Here is an 18,460-nt window from a genome sequence, read left to right as displayed (position 1 = left end):
TTGTACTGGTGGAGACTTTTAAAGACAAGGTCTTCCTCTGTTGTCCAGGCTAGAGTGCAGTGGTGTCATCACAGCTCACTGCAACTTCAAACTCCTGGGCTCAAGCGATTCTCCTGCCTCAGCCTCCCAAGTAACTGGGACTATAGGCACGTGCCACAATGCCCAGATAATTTTATTTTTTGTAGAGATGGGGTCTTGCTATGTTGCTCAGGCTGGTCTTGAACTCCAGGGCTCAAGCAGTCCTCCCACCTTAACCTCTCTAAAGTGCTAGGATTATACATGTGAGCCACCACACCTGGCCTGGAGACATTTTTGATTGTCACAGCTGGTGTGGTGTCACTGGTATCTAGTAGGTAGAGGCCAGGGATGCTGCTAAACATCCTACAGTGCATAGGATAGCCTCACACACATAATTTTCTGATCCATGATGTCAATACAATGGATAAAATTAGACCATGCAAACATCAAACAAAAGAAGGCAGAGTGTCTTTATTCATATCATATAAAGTAGAAGTCTGAGAAAACAAAATTACCAGGGAAAAAAAGGAAAATTACATAATGATAAGAGGGTTAATTTCCAAAGATATCTTCCCAGTCCTAAGTGCTTAAGTACCAAAAAAGAGCTGCAAATTATGTGAAGCAACAGGCAATAGTACTAAAAGGAGAAAGACAAATCTAGGTGAAGCACTGAGGATTTTGAGAGTAGTGAAAGTACCCTATATGATACTATAATGGTGAAGATGTCATGCATTTTTTCAAATCCATAGACTGTGCAACACAATAGTGAACCCTAATGTAAAGTATGGACTGTGGATGATAATTATATGTCAGTGTTCATTGATTGCAACAAATGTACCACTCTGGTGGGGTATGTTGATGATCGAGGCTATGCATGTTTGGGGCCAGGGGATATATGGGAAATCCCTGTATCTTCTACTTAATTTTTTTTTTTGTGAACCTAAAACTGCTCTAAAAAATAGTCTATTAAAAACCGCATTAGAAAAAGGGCAAAAGCATAAAGAGACATTTCACTGAAGCAGATACACAAAGCAAACAGGTGAATGAAAATGTTTGCAGCATCACTATCCATCAGGTGTTAAGACCTCACCATTACCTGTTTCCTCCATGTGAGCCCGTCTGCCTTCAGGAATCTTGAAAATAAAATATCCCTTACCAAACACGCCAAAGTATCTCTTTGGTGATGTTCATTACAGACTTGTCGTTGTTTCTGAGCATTAGCAATGGGAACGGTGTCTTTCAGAAATATTCTCAGCTCATCAAGCATGTAGTGTCATTGTCACTACTGGCAAATTAATTGCAGTTCTGTGAAAAGATCGTATCTCAGAATAACAAACATATCTCAGAGACCAGCTGGCTCCCTCCCCACGACCCCCACCTCATTGGTATAACACACTAAGCTCAAAGTTCTGGCAGCAAAAGCAATCAGATGAGTATTTTCTATTGCATTCTGTTAGGCAGTCTTTGCATACAGAAAAGAAGAGTATCATGAGTCTGAGTACATGCTCACATCTGAAAAAAGATTCCTCTGGGTTAGAAACTATTCTAGTGGCAAAGATACACAGGGTCAAGGAATAATTTCTGAGATATGGACTGAGTCTGTGGAGATAGACTAGAGGTCCTACCTCCGACATCAATCCCTGATTGTGATTCTTGATTATATCATATATAATCAATAATAATTTGATCTCTATGCTAAAATGTTTTATCTCTTACTCATGTTCCAGGTTTTATAGCTTAGCTCACAATATCGTGCAATTGTTTCAGTGGTTGATATTAATATTATTTGACTCTTGTTCTTGGCTTAATGGCAATCTGTCTTCTGTCTTGATGATAAATAGTGAACCATTCTTGGGTCAATAAACCCAACTTCATCTTGGATAATCCTTCTTCTAGGATTATGTGATAATCAGTGTATCTGCATTTTATTTAGGTATTTATTCATAGTAATTTGGCCTATGAAATAAAAGTATAGACATAGTACAAAATTACCACAATCATGATGATTTAGGAAGATAAACTACTTAAAAATGAGAAGAGGCACTAACAAAATTAAGTAGAGATGCTGAGTGCCTGAAGGACAGAAGTAACTAGCCTTGTCAGTGTAGCACCCACTGTTAAGAGGGTCATCTTTGCAGTCAGACAACATACATCCTGACTTACCCACTTAATGAGATGTGATTGGATGAGTCTTTAAACTGTCCTAATTTCCTCATTTGTGAAATGAGAATAACATCAGTACAGTTGAAGATTCCAATAGTTATTACACATAAGGCACTAATAACAGTGACTCCTACACAAAGTGTGATATAAAGGATAATACATGTGCAAACTTGAGAATCATTTAGGGCCAGGCATGGTGGCTCACGCCTGTAATCCTAGCACTCTGGGAGGCTGAGGCGGGCAGATCGTTTGAGCTCAGGAGTTCCCGACCAGCCTGAGCAAGAGCGAGACCCCGTCTCTACTAAAAATAGAAAGAAATTAGCTGGACAACTAAAAATATACAGAAAAAATTAGCTGGGCATGGTGGTGCAAGCCTGTAGTCCCAGCTACTTGGGAGGCTGAGGCAGAATTGCTTGAGCCCAGGAGTTTGAGGTTGCTGTGAGCTAGGCTGACGCCACGGCACTCTAGCCCGGGCACCAGAGTGAGACTCTGTCTCAAAAAAAAAAAAAAAAAATCATTTATTAAAGGAAAATATATGTATTATTCTGGGATGGGAACAAATAAAAGGGGAGGTATTGGATGTCAGTTGCTAGAGTAAGTAGCACGAACCTCACGTTTCCCCACAAGATCCTCTCACTCTGGATGTGAATCCCAGTCACTGAGTAATGGCAGAAGAGCCTGCAGGGACTTGGCAATAGAGATTATCTCCTTGTCACAAACTATAGTAGGAATCTTGCAGACGTTTTCTCTTATCATTTTATTTTCATTTACTTCACCAGATACTGCTTAAGCTTCACACACTTGATTTTCAAGCAAGATGTATTAATATATTCTTATATCTAATAGTGAACACTACTTTAAAACATTACTATATTCATTACATTTGTAAATATGAATTATTTGGTGAACCCTGAGTTTAGGGCCATGCTTAAAAGCCTTACTACCTTCAGTACATTTGTAAAGTTCTCTCCAGTATGAACTGTCTGATGATTAGTGAGGTGTGAGCCCCGAGTAAAGGCTTTGCCACACTCATCACATTTGTAAGGTTTCTCTCCAGAATGAATTCTTTGGTGAATCTTGAGGTCAGACCATTGTCTGAAGGCTTTACCACATTCAATACATTTGTATGGCTTCTCTCCAGTGTGAATTTTCTCATGTAGCCTAAGATGTGAAGACCTGCTAAAAGCCTTACCACATTCGTTACATTTGTAAGGTCTCTCTCCAGTATGGATGACCTGATGTTTAGTTAAGCTTGAAAGGACACTAAAGGCTTTGTCACACTCACTACATTTATATGGTTTCTCTCCAGTGTGAATTCTCCGATGATTTACAAGGTGTGAATTTTGACTAAAGACCTTGCCACACACATCACATTTGTAAGGCTTCTCCCCAGTATGGATTCTTCGATGACTTTCAAGGTGTGAATTTTGACTGAAGATCTTGCCACATTCATCACATTCAAATGGTTTCTTTCCAGTATGGATTAAATGATGTGTAGTGAGGTGGGACCCCTGAGTAAAGGCTTTGCCACACTCATCACATTTGTAAGGTTTCTCTCCAGCATGAATTCTTTGGTGAATAGTGATGTCAGAACATTTCCTAAAGGCCTTGCCACATTCAATACATTTGTATGGCTTCTCTCCAGTATGAATTTTCTCATGATGTCTAAGTTGGGATTGCTTGATAAAGGCCTTATCACACTCATTACATTTGTAGGACTTTTCTCCAGTATGGATTACTTGATGGTATGTTAGGCTTGAACGCACACTGAAGGCCTTGCCACACTCATTACATTTGTAAGGTTTCTCTCCAGTGTGAATTCTTTGATGACTTGAAAGGTGTGAATTTTGACTGAAGACCTTACCACATATATCACATTTATATGGTTTCTCTCCAGTATGGATTATCTGATGTTTACTGAGGTGTGAGCCCTGAGTAAAGGCTTTGCCGCACTCACCACATTTGTAAGGTTTCTCCCCAGCATGAATTCTTTGGTGAATCCTGATGTCAGCCCATTGCCTAAAGGCCTTGCCACATTCAGTACACTTGTATGGCTTCTCTCCAGTATGAATACTCTCATGATGCCTAAGGTGTGAACGCTTGATAAAAGCCTTTCCACATTCATTACATTTGTAAGGTTTCTCTCCAGTGTGGATTACCTGATGGGTAGTTAAGCTTGAATGCACAATAAAGGTTTTCCCACACTCATTACATTTATATGGTTTCTCTCCAGTGTGAATTCTCTGATGGTCCACCAGACTTGAATTTTGGATAAAAGTTTTACCACATTCATTACATTTATATGGTTTCTCTCCAGTGTGAATTCTGAGATGTTTTACGAGTTTTGAACTTTGGATAAAAGCCTTGCCACATTCATTACATTTATAAGGTTTTTCTCCAGCATGGATTACCTGATGTCTAGTTAGGCTTGAATGCACACTAAAGGCTTTGCCACACTCATTACATTTGTAAGGTTTTTTTCCAGTATGAATTCTCTGATGATTTTCGAGGTGTGAATGTTGACTGAAGACCTTGCCACACTCATTACATTTGTAAGGTTTCTCTCCAGTGTGAATTCTGTGATGACTTGCTAAGTTTGAATTTTGACTGAAAACCTTGCCACATACATCACATTTATATGGTTTCTCTCCAGTATGGATTATCTGATGTCTCGTGAGGTGAGAGCCCTGATTAAAGGCCTTGCCACACTCATTACATTTGTAAGGTTTTTTCCTAATTTGTGCTTTCTGGTCTTGTGTGAGTAACAAAGGATGCATAAAACCATTCTCATATATATTAAACATGTTAATGTTGACACTAGGAGGAATTGTTTGAAGTGGAGAGACTAAGGAACCATCGATGATAGACTTCTCAACTTGATTACATTCATGCATCTTCCTTTCAGTTTGAAATTCCTGCATTTCAGCCAGATGTGACTGAAAGTTTAATTCAAGCTGATTTTGAACAGGCCTATTTCCCGCATCCCTTCTATTATGTTGATCTCTTCTACCAGTGATGGGTTCTTTTTGAATTATAGGTACTCCTTTGTAATTTCTTTTATCAAACCACTGATAATCAAAATCATGCATATTTTCCTGGATTTCCCTGAAGTAAAAATCTTTGATGTCATGGCTTTCATGTCTTTCCAACGTCAATGTTTGGAAGATTTCTCCTGTGCTGTTGCTCTCTTTTGGTGGTAATTCCTTGATCATAGGTGTAGGAGAGATATCTACAAAATATAAAGAAACATAGGATTCATATTAACTATAGTTGGTAAATCAGTACTTCATATTGAAAAACATATTACACCAAAAATAATATTTATACTGAACAGAATTGTTATAAAATTTTCAACCATGATTTTCAAATTTTTAGGAACACAAAGTTTGGATTTTTAATAAAGAGTGGTTACATGTAATTCAAATGAATTTTAGGGAAGCCCAGTTTCAAACAACCTATGGCCCAAACCCTTGTGTTGTACAGACTGTTAACCCTGAAAAAGGGGGTATTTTTCCAACATGATCTCAAAGCAAACAGCAATTATCAGTAAACACATGGATGTTTTACTGAAGAGAACAAAAATATTATATTATACAAACTGACTTCATATTTATTGTACACAAATAAATGCTAAAGAAAGCATGTCATATGGAGTTGGCCCTCCATATCCTTGGGTTCCACTTCTGTGGACTCAACCAACCTCAGATTGAGCATATGATACTCTGCGGATGTGGACCCTGTGGATACAAAGGGCCAATTTTCATATCCGAGGGTTCTGCAGGGCTAACTTTGGGACTTCAGCATCTGAGCATTTTGGTATCCACAGGGTATCCTGGAACCAATCCCCCATGGATACTAAGGAACAACTGTACTGTAATGATAAATAATACAAAAAAAAATTTTATCTAATAGATAATTTAAATACATAGCAATTTAAAATTTCAAAATAATAGTGAGAAAAATTAATAAAATAGTGTTACAAAAATACAATGTTTTTCTGAATACCTGTCATGAAACTGTCTATACCCACACAGATGACGCATTTTGTGACATTAACAAGTGGTACATGTGATTTATATTGAATAATACATGCTAAAAAAAACCCATCATCTGTAAATCACACTGAAAATGAATAAGATAGTCTAGTAACCTATAATAAAACCATAAATAAAAAATAACCACCCACAATTATAAAAAATTATAGTCTGTGGAATTCTAAACAATTCCTTAAGGATAAAGAAAGGACTTCTGTTCTAAAGACAGCACACATTGTGAGAACTGGAAAAGATGTTCAAACCACTGACTTTTGAAATCTCAGGTTGGGTAAATACATAACATTACAAAGAATAAGAATTGGAGAGAGAAGTCAGAAATCACAATTATGATTTCATGTCTGCAGTTACAAAACAGCTAATCACCAAAGCAGCTCCCTATCTGTGCAGCACCCTTTAATCATCCATTTCATTGGCCACAAAATATATGTAATATGGAGTGTGTACTTTTAACATTTATTAACTAAGGTTAGAAACAACATTGTTGGGAAAAAATGCAAAATAAAAACCTACAAGATTTAATAAAGGCAAAGGCACCTCATAATAAACATCAAAGAAAGTTGATGTATCTTGTTAAATAAAAGTAACTTGAGTTCTTACATAAAACATGCGCTATTGTAAAGCATTAACTTGTCAAAAAGGGCTTGAGGTATATTATTACTATTTTTCAAATAAGGACAGAAGACCCACAGGTTTATGTTACTCCCCCAAATTTACAAAGAAAATAAGTGATAGAAACAGGATTTGAACCTGAGGCAGGCTCAGACAACATTTTCTTTCCCTCGCTCCAACATGGAGATAATATTCAGGTCAAAAAAAGAGAGCCTTGCTTATAAAATAAAGGAATATGATGTGCTGTGGCTTCTCCAGAATGCCTACCTTATGTTTAGCTGAGGAAAGAAGACATTACAAATGGATAAAGAAAAATATTTCAGGGCGGCATGGTGGCTCACACCTTTAATTCTAGCTCCCTGGGAGGCTGAGGCAGGAGGATTCCTTGAGCTTAGGAGTTCAAGACCAGCCTGAGTAGGAGCGAGATCCCATCTTTACTAAAAATAGAAAAATTAGCCAGGTGTCATGGCACACACCAGCTACTCGGGAGGCTGAGGCAGGATTGCTTGAGCCCCAGAGTTTGAGGTTGCAGTGAACTATGATGAAGCCACTGCACTCTACCTGGGGCGACAGGGCAAGACTCTGTCTCAAAAAAAAAAGAAAAATGTTTCATAAATGTATTCACCAACTGCCTCCTTCTGAATGTTTACGGAGCACTGTAACATCAGACATCTAGCTCTCTTCAAAGAACCACTGAATCAAAAGCACAAGGCTAGAAAACACCTGGATATTTTAAAAGCCTGCCATGGGGTTTTATTTCTACTTAATCTCTGGAACCACCAATGATGTATCATGAAGGATGAAGATCATCTGAAGAAAGGGGACAGTTAAGCAAGTCCAGATGCCACATTATGGAGTTTTTCATTTCAGAGTCAACAAGGCTTCAGCTTCAGTCAAGCAACGCAGGGGCTCCCAAGAGGCACACAGAGAAAATGCAGAGGCACACAAGGGCAGATCCCAATGTCGAGAGCCATATTATCCTCACCCAGGGACACCAGGTTCCTGTAGTTTTCCAACATCACATCCCTGTATAAAGCCCTCTGAGCAGGGTCCAGGCATTTCCACTCCTCCTGAGAGAATTCTATGGCCACATCCCTGAAAGTCAACATTCCCTGAAAAAAAAAAAAAGCACATTTCACTGAGAAGCCATGGGGAGAGTTATCATTTTCACATAAAATGACAAAAGGAGAGAGGTATATGGAACAATTAGGTTTAAGTGAACACTATGACTGATCTTTGAAGAGATATTTTTAAGTAAATTATGTGTCTTTTTTAATACTTTTTCATAAGTAGTTATGATATCCTCTACATCAGTGCAGATTTCTCATTTGTATGGCCAATATAAGAAATATAAATCTAGGAAAGGCAACACAAGGTTTTCCCTATAGAAGTGTTAGAGGCCAAGCACAGTAGCTCACACCTGTGATCCTACCACTCTGGGAGGCCAAGGCAGGAGGATCACTTGAGGTCAGGAATTCAAGACCAGCCTGAGCAACACAGCAAGACCCTGTCTCTATAAAACATGTTTACCAAACATGAATAGCAGTAAACACTGGATATATTTCCTTTAAATTTAAAGTGGAAAAAGAGAGTTGGCCAGGGCTCCTACCATTCACCACTGCGTAGGATGCCTTACCAGAGGCCCGTAGAAGATGGAAAAGGAGAAAAAAGAGAAAAGAAAGAGTCAAAGAGCTAGAACTGTTGAAATTCAGAGATGACATGAATGCAACCTAGAAAAAGAATGTCGTTTAACTATATAACTAATAACAACACACTAAAAACAATATTCCTTGTTTAGCAGCACTAAGTAAAAAATACACACACAAGAATTAGAATGCATTTTAATTAGCACATATACCATGGTACCTATTTATAAGATATTTCTGGACCTATATATAGAAATTATAAAACTGAAGAAGTGATGTCAGCAAGATAGCAAAATAGAAAGCCCCAAACCCTCCATATTCACAGATGTAACAATATGAAACAACTGCCTTTGTGAGAAATCCAGAAATCTGTTAAGAGGTTCCTATGCCCCAAGGGAGTGTAAAACCAATTGCATCAAAACTGGGTAGGAAATTCTGTGGAACTCACTTACCAGAGCCTTTGCCCCAGGCATGCAAAATAGCGTAGCTGGGAGGAAACTCCAACTCCCAACTTATCCCTGGAGAGGAATGAAGTGGAAAATCTCTACAGTGTTCTGACTTTTCAGGGAGTTGCCTGGAGAACTAGTTTCTGTCTTGCCTGAAGGTAGGCACCAAAAGGAACAGGGAGCAAGGTAAATTCCACTAGGGATGGTAGTGGGCCACTGAGAACAAAGATCATCAACGAAACCCAGTGTTGGCATTAACACAGACAAACACTAGGTAGAGATCCAGTACCATGGCTTACAAGAGTACCAGAGAAGCCTCAGTACTGCAGATAGTCAAGAGGAGAGTACCTGTGTAGAAACTGATAAACATCTTCAATCAGGAGATTACAAGCAAAAGTCAGAGAATACAAATCCCCAGGAAAGATTTAAGAAATCTCCAGAATCTCTAGCCAGGCTGATTAGACAAAGTCCTCAGTGAACAAAACTAGACAGCAAAGGTTGGGAGAGGTGGCTGATTTTTCAAATGCCAAGGTCCCAGCAGACTACAAGACATACAAAGAAAAAGGGAAACATGGCTCTTATAAAACAAGTTAAATCTCCAGAAACTGACCTTGAAGAAACAGAGATATATGAATTATCACAAACAAATTAAAAATAACTGTCATAAAGATGTTCAAAGAATTAAAAGAGAGTGCAGATAGACAACTTGACAAAATTATAAAAATTCTGCATGAACAAAACAAGAATGTCAGCTGAAAAATAGAAACTAAGAAGAAGAACCAAACAAAAATTCTGGAGCTAAAAAATACAATAACTAAATTGAAATATTCACTAGAGGGGTTCAACAGCAGGCTTGACAATGCAGAAGAATCAGCAAACTCAAAAACAGGGCTTTCAAAATTAATGAAGAGGAGCAAAAAGTAAAAGCAATGAAAAAAAATGAAGACAGTGTAAGGGACTTATGGGACACCACCAAAGTGTAACATCATCCACATTAGGAGAGTCTCAAAAGGAGAAGAAAAAGAGAAGTCAGCAGAGTCTATTTTAAGAAATAATGACCGAAAACTTCCCAACTCTTAGGAAAGAGATGAACATATAAATTCAAGAAGCTTAAAGAAATCCAACTAGAATAAATCTAAGAGAACTACACCAAGACATATCACAATCAAACTGTCAAAAGCCAGAGACAAAGAAAGAATCTTGACAACATCAAGAGAAAAGTGATTCATCACAAAAGTGGGAGCACCCATCAGATTATTAGCAGATATCTCAGCAAAAACCTTGGAGGTTACGGATGATATATTCAAAGTTCTGGGAGAAAAAACAAAAAAAACCTGCCACTCAAAAATAATATATCCAGGAAAACTATCCTTTGAAGAAGGAGCAATTAAGACTTTCCCAGGTAAACAAAAGCTAAGGGAATAAATACTGCTATAGCTGCCCTACCAAAAATGTCGTAGAGAGTCCTTCAAATTGAAGCAAATTGCCAATAAACATCAACACAAAACCATATAAAAAATTCTTGCAGAAATCTAAACATACAATTATAGAACACTTTAGTATTATAATGTCAGTGTGTAAATCACTTTTATAGCTGGTATAGAATTTTAAAACAAAAACATAAAAAGTAATAAATGTATATTAATGCATACACAATATAAAAAGAGGTTATTATGTCACCAATAATACTAAGTGGGGATATGAGAGACGTAAAGGAGTAGATTTTATATATGTGATTCAATTTAACCTTTTACCTGCTTAAAGCACATTGTTATAACTTTAATATGTTATATGTAATTGCAGTGATGACTACAAAGAAAATATCCATAAAACATACACAAAGGGAAACAAGAAAGTAGTCAAAACATGTCATTACAAAAATATCAATGAAAGAAGAAAAAAAGCAGCAAGAGAATTTAGAAGGGTCAAAGAAAACTATTAACATTTACAACACAATTAACAAAATAGCAATAAGTCCTTCCCAATTAGTAATTCTTTAAATGTAAATGGATTTAATACCCCAATTAAAAGACATATATTAGTGGAAGGGATAAAAAAAAAAAACAACAGAAACAACTGTATGTTGTCTCATATAATTGTCTTCTTTGGAAAAGACTCACTTTTCCAAATTTTGTGTTTGGGAAGGAAAAAAAAAGACTCACTTTATATCTAAGGACACATATAGGGTAACAGTGAATGGATGGAAAAACATGTTCCATGCAAACAGAAATTTAAAGAGAACAGGGGTGGCTGTATTATGTCAGACAAAATAGACTTTAAGATAAAAACTCTATGTGATGATTTTCAGGGCTGTAGAGAAAGGAAAAAATAAATAAGAAAAAAAAGAATTAAGAAGTTAAAAATTGTCACAAGAGACAAAAAAGGACATTATAATGATAAAAGGGTGAATTCACAGGAAGAAGTAACAAATATAAATATATATGTAACTAACATTACAGCTCCCAAATATATGAAGCAAACATTGACAGAAATGAAGGGAGATATAGAGAATAGCACAATAATAGGAGAGACTTCAATACCCCACTTTTAGTTATGAATAAAATAACCAAACAGAGTATCAATAAGAATGTACAGGACTTAAACTATACTATAGATTCCTTGGACCTAAGAGACACAGAATACTCCACCCAACAACAGAAGAATACATATTCTTCTAAAGCATACACAGAACATTCTCCATAATATACCACATGTTAGGCCACAAAACTAATCTTCACAAATTTAAGAATTCTGAAATCATACAAAGTATCTTCTCCAAGAACAAGGGAATGAAACTGGAAATAAACAGCAGAAAGAAAACAGGAAAATCCACAAAAATGTGGGAATTAAAAAACCCGCTCTAGAAAAACCATGGGTTCAAAGATAAAATCACAACATAATTTAGACAATATGTGCAGACAAATGAAAATGAAAACACAGCATGCTAAAATTTATGGAATGCAGTGGAAGCAGTATGAAAAGGAAAGTTTATAAAGTTAAACACTTATATTTGAAAAGAAAACTTCAAGTCAACAGCCTAACTTTACATCTCAAGGAAGAAGCAAAAGAACAAACTAAACATAGAGTTAGCAGAAGGAAAGAAATAACAAAGATTAGAGCAGGATCAACAGAACAGAGAATTGAAAAACAAAAGAAAAAATCAACAAAACCAACAGTTGGTTTTTTGAAAAGATCAATAAAATTGATAAACCTTAGCTAGTTTAGAAAAAGAGAAGAGTCCAATAACTAAAATTAGACACAAAGAGGGGATATTACAACTGAAGTCCCAGAAATAAAAAGATTATGAGACTACCATGAACAATTACATGGCAATTAATTAGATAACCTAGAAGAAATGGATAAATTCCTAGAAACATACATGCTAATGAAGAAATAAAAAATAAAATAGATCTGTAACAAGTAGTGAGATGGAAGCCATAATTAAACCTCCTGACAAAGTTTAGGACCAGGTGACTTCACTTAAGAATTCTACAAAACATTTAAGAAGAATTAACACCAGTATTCTTCAGATTCTTCCAAAGGCCAATATCTCTGATGAATACTGATTTTAAAAATTCCTCAACAAAATACTAACAAAGCAAATTCAACAGCACATTAAAATAATTATACCCCATGATGAAGTGGGATTTATTCCTGGGATGCAAGGATTTTTCAACGTATGAAAATCAATGTAATGTACCCTATTAACATAATAAAGGACAAAAACCATGTGATCATCTCAATGCAGAAAAAACATTAGACAAAAGTTATCAACAAAACACTCCACAAACTAGGAACAGAAGGAAACTACCTCAACATAATAAAAATGTTATACGAAAACTCACAGAAAACATCATAACTTGGTGAAAGACAAAGCTTTTTCTCTAAGATAAGGAATAAGGCCAGAATACTGACTGTGGTGACTACTATTCAACATTGTACTGGAAGTCCTAGCCAGAGCAATTAGATAAGGGAAAAAAAAGGCATCAAAATTGGAAAAGAAGTAAAATTATGTCTATCTGCAGATGAATAATTTTTATGTAGAAAACTGTAAGTATTCCACACCAAAAAACAAACAAAAAAACCACAACCTTGTTACGTTTAATAAGCAAGTTCAGAAAAGTTGCAAGACACAAAATCAGAACAAAAAAAACTGTTGTCTAACCAATAAAAGTGAACAATATAAAAGGAAATTAAGAAAATAATCATGCTTACTATAGCACAAAAAAGGATAAAATACTTAGGAATAAATTTAAACAAGGAAGTGAAAGACCTGTACACTGAAAACAATAAAGATTGCTTAGAAAATACAAATAAATAGAAACATATCCAGTCTTTCCATACCTGACCTCATGTAATGGGTCACAGTCCAAACACACGTGCAGGCCAGGCACGGTGGCTCACACCTGTAATCCTATTACTTTGGGAGGCCGAGGTGGGAGGATTACTTGAGCTCATGAGTTTGAGAGTAGCCTGAGCAAGGGTAAGACTCTGTCTCTACCAAAAAGAAAAAAAAAAAACCAGCCAGGTGTTGTGCTGCACGCATGCCTGTAGTCCCAGCTACCCAGGAGGCTGAGACAGAAGGATTGCTTACAGCCCAGGAGCTGGAGGTTGCAGTGAGCTACAATGCCACTGCACTCTACCCAGGGCACCCCTCCTCACAGCCTCCCACCCCTTCATATTAAAAATAAATAAATAAAAATTTAAAAATTTAAAAAACAACAACAACAAAACACAGGTGCACAACACACAGATTATTCAGCATGCCCAGGAAAAGACCTTCCAGCCTCTTTCAGCTGCAATATATTTTTTCCACACATGCCCAAATCGCCCCCCACACACATAAACACACCCACAAAGGGTATTAAAATGGCACATGTGCAGGCTGGACAGGCCAACAGCAAGTTCATCAAGATGTCCCACGTGGGCTCAAGACATACATGCATTACTCAATTTTTTTTTTTTTTTTTTTTACTTTTTCTCTGTTTGTGGTATAAAGGTTTTGTTGAAAATGTCAAAAATGCCTGCAGATACCCCTATGGGCAACAATGATTGAGGGAGAAAAGCATTTATGTTTATCTATAGCACCAAAAGTCAAGTTATTGGAGAAACTAGACAGCAGTGTGAGCGAAAACGTCTTAGAGAAGAGTACGGTGTTGGAATGGCCACCATATGTGACCTGAAGAAAAAGAAGGAAAACTGTTGAAGTTCTATGCTGAAAGTAATGAAAAGTAAAAGAAAAATAGAAAAACATGGCATAAAGCTAAAAATGAAGATCTCAGTTGTGTAATGAAAGTGGATCCATCAGCATCACAGTGAACACATGCCAGTTAATGATGTGCTGATCATAACACAGGCAAAGATTTATCACAGTGAACTGAAAATTGACGGGAACTGTGAGTATTCAACAGGCTGACTGTAGAAATTTAAGAAAACATTTCACCAAGTTAGCCTGAGAAGGTCTGGGTTGAATGAACAGAACTGGGTTTAACAAGATTTTGAAAGTGGCCTGGAGGAGCCAGTGGGGCAAAGTTTGTCATTATCAACCTTCCCTATTAAAAATTCTAAAACCATTTTTCACATAGCTAAGCAAAATAAACTTCTGTTTCAAGGTGTTCATCACATTGATTCCTCTTCTCCAGAAATCATAGTAAAATATTTTTCCAGCCTGAGCAAGAGTGAGACCCCGTCTCTACTAAAAAAATAGAAAGAAATTAGCTGGACAACTAAAGATATATATAGAAAAAATTAGCCAGGCATGGGGGCGTATGCCTGTAGTCCCAGCTACTTGGGAGGCTGAGGCAGGAGGATTGCTTAAGCCCAGGAGTTTGAGGTTGCTGTGACCTAGGCTGACACCACAGCACTCTAGCCCGGGGAACAGAGTGAGACTCTGCCTCAAAAAAAAAAAAAAATTAAAATACAAAATTGTGAATGGAAAGCTATTTTTGTTAAAAATATAGGGAGGGGGTTAATTGTAGAAATAAACTCTGAGCAAATTTTTTTCAGCATGAATACATGGGCTCTGTTGGAATAAGGTTCCAAGTCAATTCAGCAAATCCTTCAACATTTACAGAGAATGGAACAGACAATAGGGACTTGAGGGGAACATCTACCTACTAGATCACAGCTCACTAACTTTACAGATCACATACAGGAAGAAAATTGAATATCAGACCAACTGGTTAAACTAGGTTTGACAGTAAGATAAAAAGTCATTGAGAGCATTAGCAACTGAAACGATCTAAAATTATTTTTTAGGTACCAAACAAGTTTCCAAACATGTGATAGAGTAGAAAGCATGCATACCTCAATCTCAGTTGTAACAAAGAAACAATTTGGAAATTGTTTTTTTAAAAAATCTAACAGGTTCTGGGGTGACAGTTTTAAAAATTTGAGAATATAGTTGACCCTTAAACAACTGTGCAGTTTCACTTAATACATGGATTTTTTTTCAATAAATAATATTGAAAACATTTTTGGAGATTTGTGTTGTGACAATTTTAAAACAAGGGTCACAGATAAACTGCATACTCTAAAAATATCAAAAAAATTAAGAAAAAGGTATGCCATGCATGCATAAAATATATGTAGACACTAGCCTATTTTATCAATTATTATCATAAAATATACACAAATCTATCATAAAAAGTTAAAAATTTTCAAAACTTACACAAACACAAACATTTACAGACTATGTATGGTGTTATTCACAGTTGAGAGAAATGCAAACAAGTGTTAAATCATAACTGCATAAAATTACTGTAGTCCACACTGTACTACAATAATAATTTCATAGCTACCTCCTATTGCTATTGCAGTGAGCTCAAGTGTTTCAAGTATCCATTTAAAATGCCATGTCTCTCTAATAAATTGCATATTGCAGTAAAAAGTGATCTCTCTCCTGGTTCTCATGTATTTTTCATTCTGGTTAGTGTAATATCACAAACCTTGAATAACACTACGGGACCCATACTAACTGCCAATGGTGATACTGGAAGTGCTCCCAAGAAGTAGAAAAAAATCATGATGTTAGAAGAAAACGTTGAATTGCTTGATATGCACCATAGATGGAGGCCTGCAGCTACAGCTGTTCACCATTTCAAGGTAAATGAATCCAAAGTAAGGATCATTGTGGAAAAAGAAAAGGAAATTCATGAAGGCATAACTGAAACTATGCTAGCAGGCATAAACCCCCCCTTGCACTTTTTGTAAATATCTTTTTATCTCATATTCAAAAAGCGTCTTTTATGTGGGTGCAGGACTGCTATAAGAATTGCTGTAAGAAAGGCATACCTATAGATTCTAATATGATTTGAGAAAAAGTAAAGCCATTATATGGCAATTTAAAGCAAAAGACAAGTGAAGGATCTAAAGCTGGAGAATTTAATGCCAGCAAAGGACGATTTCTACCTCTTTTTTCCCCATCTCTACTCCCCCTCTGCTTTCCCTGTTAAATGTCTGCTTCTCTGTTACACCCCCTTGTCCCACGGGAGGTGACTGCGAAGGAGAGGCTTAGGAGCTGAAGACCCTGGCCTGAGGAAGACTCCGTGTGAGAATGACAGAGGTGGCGCCTCAGGAGAGGGGTGGAGTCTACAGAATCCCAGAACCTAGGAGAGGACGCGGAATGTCCAGGATTGGGGCTGCGGCGCTGCCCTCCACGGTCCGACAAGGGCGAGGCATGAATGGAGGAAAGGTCGTGGATCCACTTCACGGGTAAGGATTTTAAAAGGCGCGGGGTTGGAGGAGAGGTCAGTAAAGAGTTTTAAGCAGAAAAAAGACGCGAAAGGTGGTGTTTAGTGGCCCAAGGCAGGAAGAATGGGGATAGGGACCAGCCTCAGAGCGATTTTAACCCAAAGGGAGGGGAATTTTTGGACTCGGACAGCGACGTCTGAATTTACTTGGGGTGGAAGGAACGGTGCGGGGATTTTAAGGTCTGTAGGGACCCCCAGACCCGGGGCATGGAAGAAGGGGCACTGCAAAGGGCAGATTTAATCTAAATACAGGGAAACTCACGCTCCGTGCGATGTGACCTTCACTTCGGGCAATCAGCTTCCGGGTCTGTAGGGAACCCCGCGGATGTGAGGGAACAAGCGGCCTAGGGGAGGGGCGCGACAGCCAGGGGACGGGGCGGGGTGGCCTGGGGACAGGGACGGGCGGGGCGCGACTGCCAGGGGGCGGGGCCGAAGAGGACAGTACTGGGCATGAACCACTGAGAGGATGGGGGCGGGGCCGGGGCGGGGCGTAAGCGGGGGCGGGGCCTGCACGTCTCTGGCTTTGCCCCCAGTGCGTCCCTATTTTCCGGGTTTGGAAGCGTTTGAGTCTGTTTCGTATCTTGTGGAGCAGTTTTGCTTCTTGCCTATTTTAAGTTAATGTTTCAGAGAGTTTTAAGGTAAAGCCTTAGAGTTGTGTGAGCTACTTATATTGGAAACTAAGATGTTTTCCTCTTAACTTGCAAACCGTTTAGGTCGAAAGATATTTTTGCCAGCGGATTGGACCCAATCCTGTTAGTGAGGCTGAAACACCTCAGTGGTCTGGGAACAGGACCTCGGTTCAGGGGGTAGATGTGGGGAGGTGATTTGATCCAGAAATGTTTCCCGCAATTAGAAATAGTGTAAGCAATTTAATTAAGACTGGAATTGTCTGTGAAGGGGATGCAAACTACATAATTTTTCAGATATGTGAATTCACCTTTAAAGATGTTTTCTGATATGATAATCCATCAGCCTGAGGGCTCTGGAATCCACATGTTACAATGATTAAAGCACCTGTGCTGGCTGATGCTCAACGAAGAATGCAAGCGGGCGCAGTGGCTCATGCCTGTAATCCTAGCACTCTGAGAGGCCGAGGTGGGAAGATTGCTTGAGCTCAGGAGTTCAAGACCAACCTAAGCAAGAGTGATAGCCCATCTCTACTTAAAAAAATTGAAAAAAGTAGCCATTCCTTCCTCCAGGTCCCTAAACTTTGGACTACCTTTAGGCAGGGTAATTTTGAACAACTCCGTAACAGCCCCTCTCAAGAGTAGGCTGACCTTTAATAAAACATTCCCTGAATAACTGGAGGTCGGTCATACCAGGTGCTCAACCACTGCCCGACACCTGGCTCTTTCTGAGCTTGTTTACTTTTCCATATAAAAGGTAAACTCTTTTCTGTCTGACTCTTAGATGTAATTACTTCGTGGTTTATAGGAAAGAGAATAACGTTTTTATTAAATACCCTTAGAAATACTGCAAAATTCTTTATTCTTTAGGTGAAAATAAATCCAGTATCTTCTGAAAACCACCAGTTTTACAGGCTTTATTGTTATCCACACGTGACAGAAAATTAAGAAATAAAAAACAAAGACCTAAAATTAAGTACAATTTTAAATAAAAAAGACAAGATCTAAAGTAGAACAATTTTAAAATAAAAAGCATGTTGTGTACCTTCAGAATGCACCTAAAGTGAATTTGAAATTACATTATATTTAGAAATTATTGCATTAAGCATATAATGATGTAAATGAAGTTTATTTCAAAGGTGTTTG

At 37.7% G+C, this 18,460-nt stretch overlaps 2 protein-coding genes across 4 annotated transcripts in view; one reads left to right on the top strand and one right to left on the bottom strand.

Moving 5' to 3' along the window:
- Positions 1-275: 275 nt before the first annotated feature.
- On the bottom strand, positions 276-16,987 carry LOC123624643 (zinc finger protein 665-like). Of its 3 annotated transcripts, none has more exons than XR_006730180.1 (3): positions 16,951-16,987; positions 2,791-5,410; positions 276-1,323 (listed from the first exon to the last, which is right to left on the bottom strand). XR_006730180.1 is itself a non-coding variant. In XM_045532674.1 (2 exons), the coding sequence occupies exons 1-2, from the start codon at positions 7,862-7,864 to the stop codon at positions 3,078-3,080; spliced, it is 2,367 nt and encodes a 788-aa protein (XP_045388630.1). In that variant the 5' UTR covers positions 7,865-7,951; the 3' UTR covers positions 2,733-3,077. The 3 variants fall into 3 exon arrangements, 1 of the variants encoding a protein (XP_045388630.1); XR_006730181.1 differs by lacking the exon at positions 16,951-16,987 and adding an exon at positions 5,882-5,950; XM_045532674.1 differs by lacking the exons at positions 276-1,323; positions 16,951-16,987 and adding an exon at positions 7,831-7,951 and having other exon boundaries at positions 2,733-5,410.
- LOC123624644 (zinc finger protein 415-like) overlaps positions 15,815-18,460 on the top strand; it is a 23,426-nt gene continuing 20,780 nt past the window's right edge. Inside the window, exon 1 of the mRNA XM_045532676.1 lies at positions 15,815-16,650. The gene's annotated coding sequence lies outside the window, so the exon portion shown is untranslated. The remainder of the gene's footprint in view (positions 16,651-18,460) is intronic.

The sequence above is a fragment of the Lemur catta genome, chromosome 19 (assembly GCF_020740605.2).
Source record: "Lemur catta isolate mLemCat1 chromosome 19, mLemCat1.pri, whole genome shotgun sequence".
In the NCBI taxonomy this organism is placed as follows: Eukaryota; Metazoa; Chordata; class Mammalia; order Primates; family Lemuridae; genus Lemur; species Lemur catta.
This window is presented reverse-complemented; position numbering and strand designations above follow the sequence as displayed.

What these genes read in the sequence shown, in the direction of transcription:
- LOC123624643 (XM_045532674.1), bottom strand. Translation starts at nt 7,864, where the DNA reads ATGTTGGAAAACTACAGGAACCTGGTGTCCCTGG. An exon ending in CAGGAACCTGGTGTCCCTGG is followed by an intron (nt 5,411 to 7,830) that starts GTGAGGATAATA and finishes TATATTTTGTAG; the next exon opens with ATATCTCTCCTACACCTATG.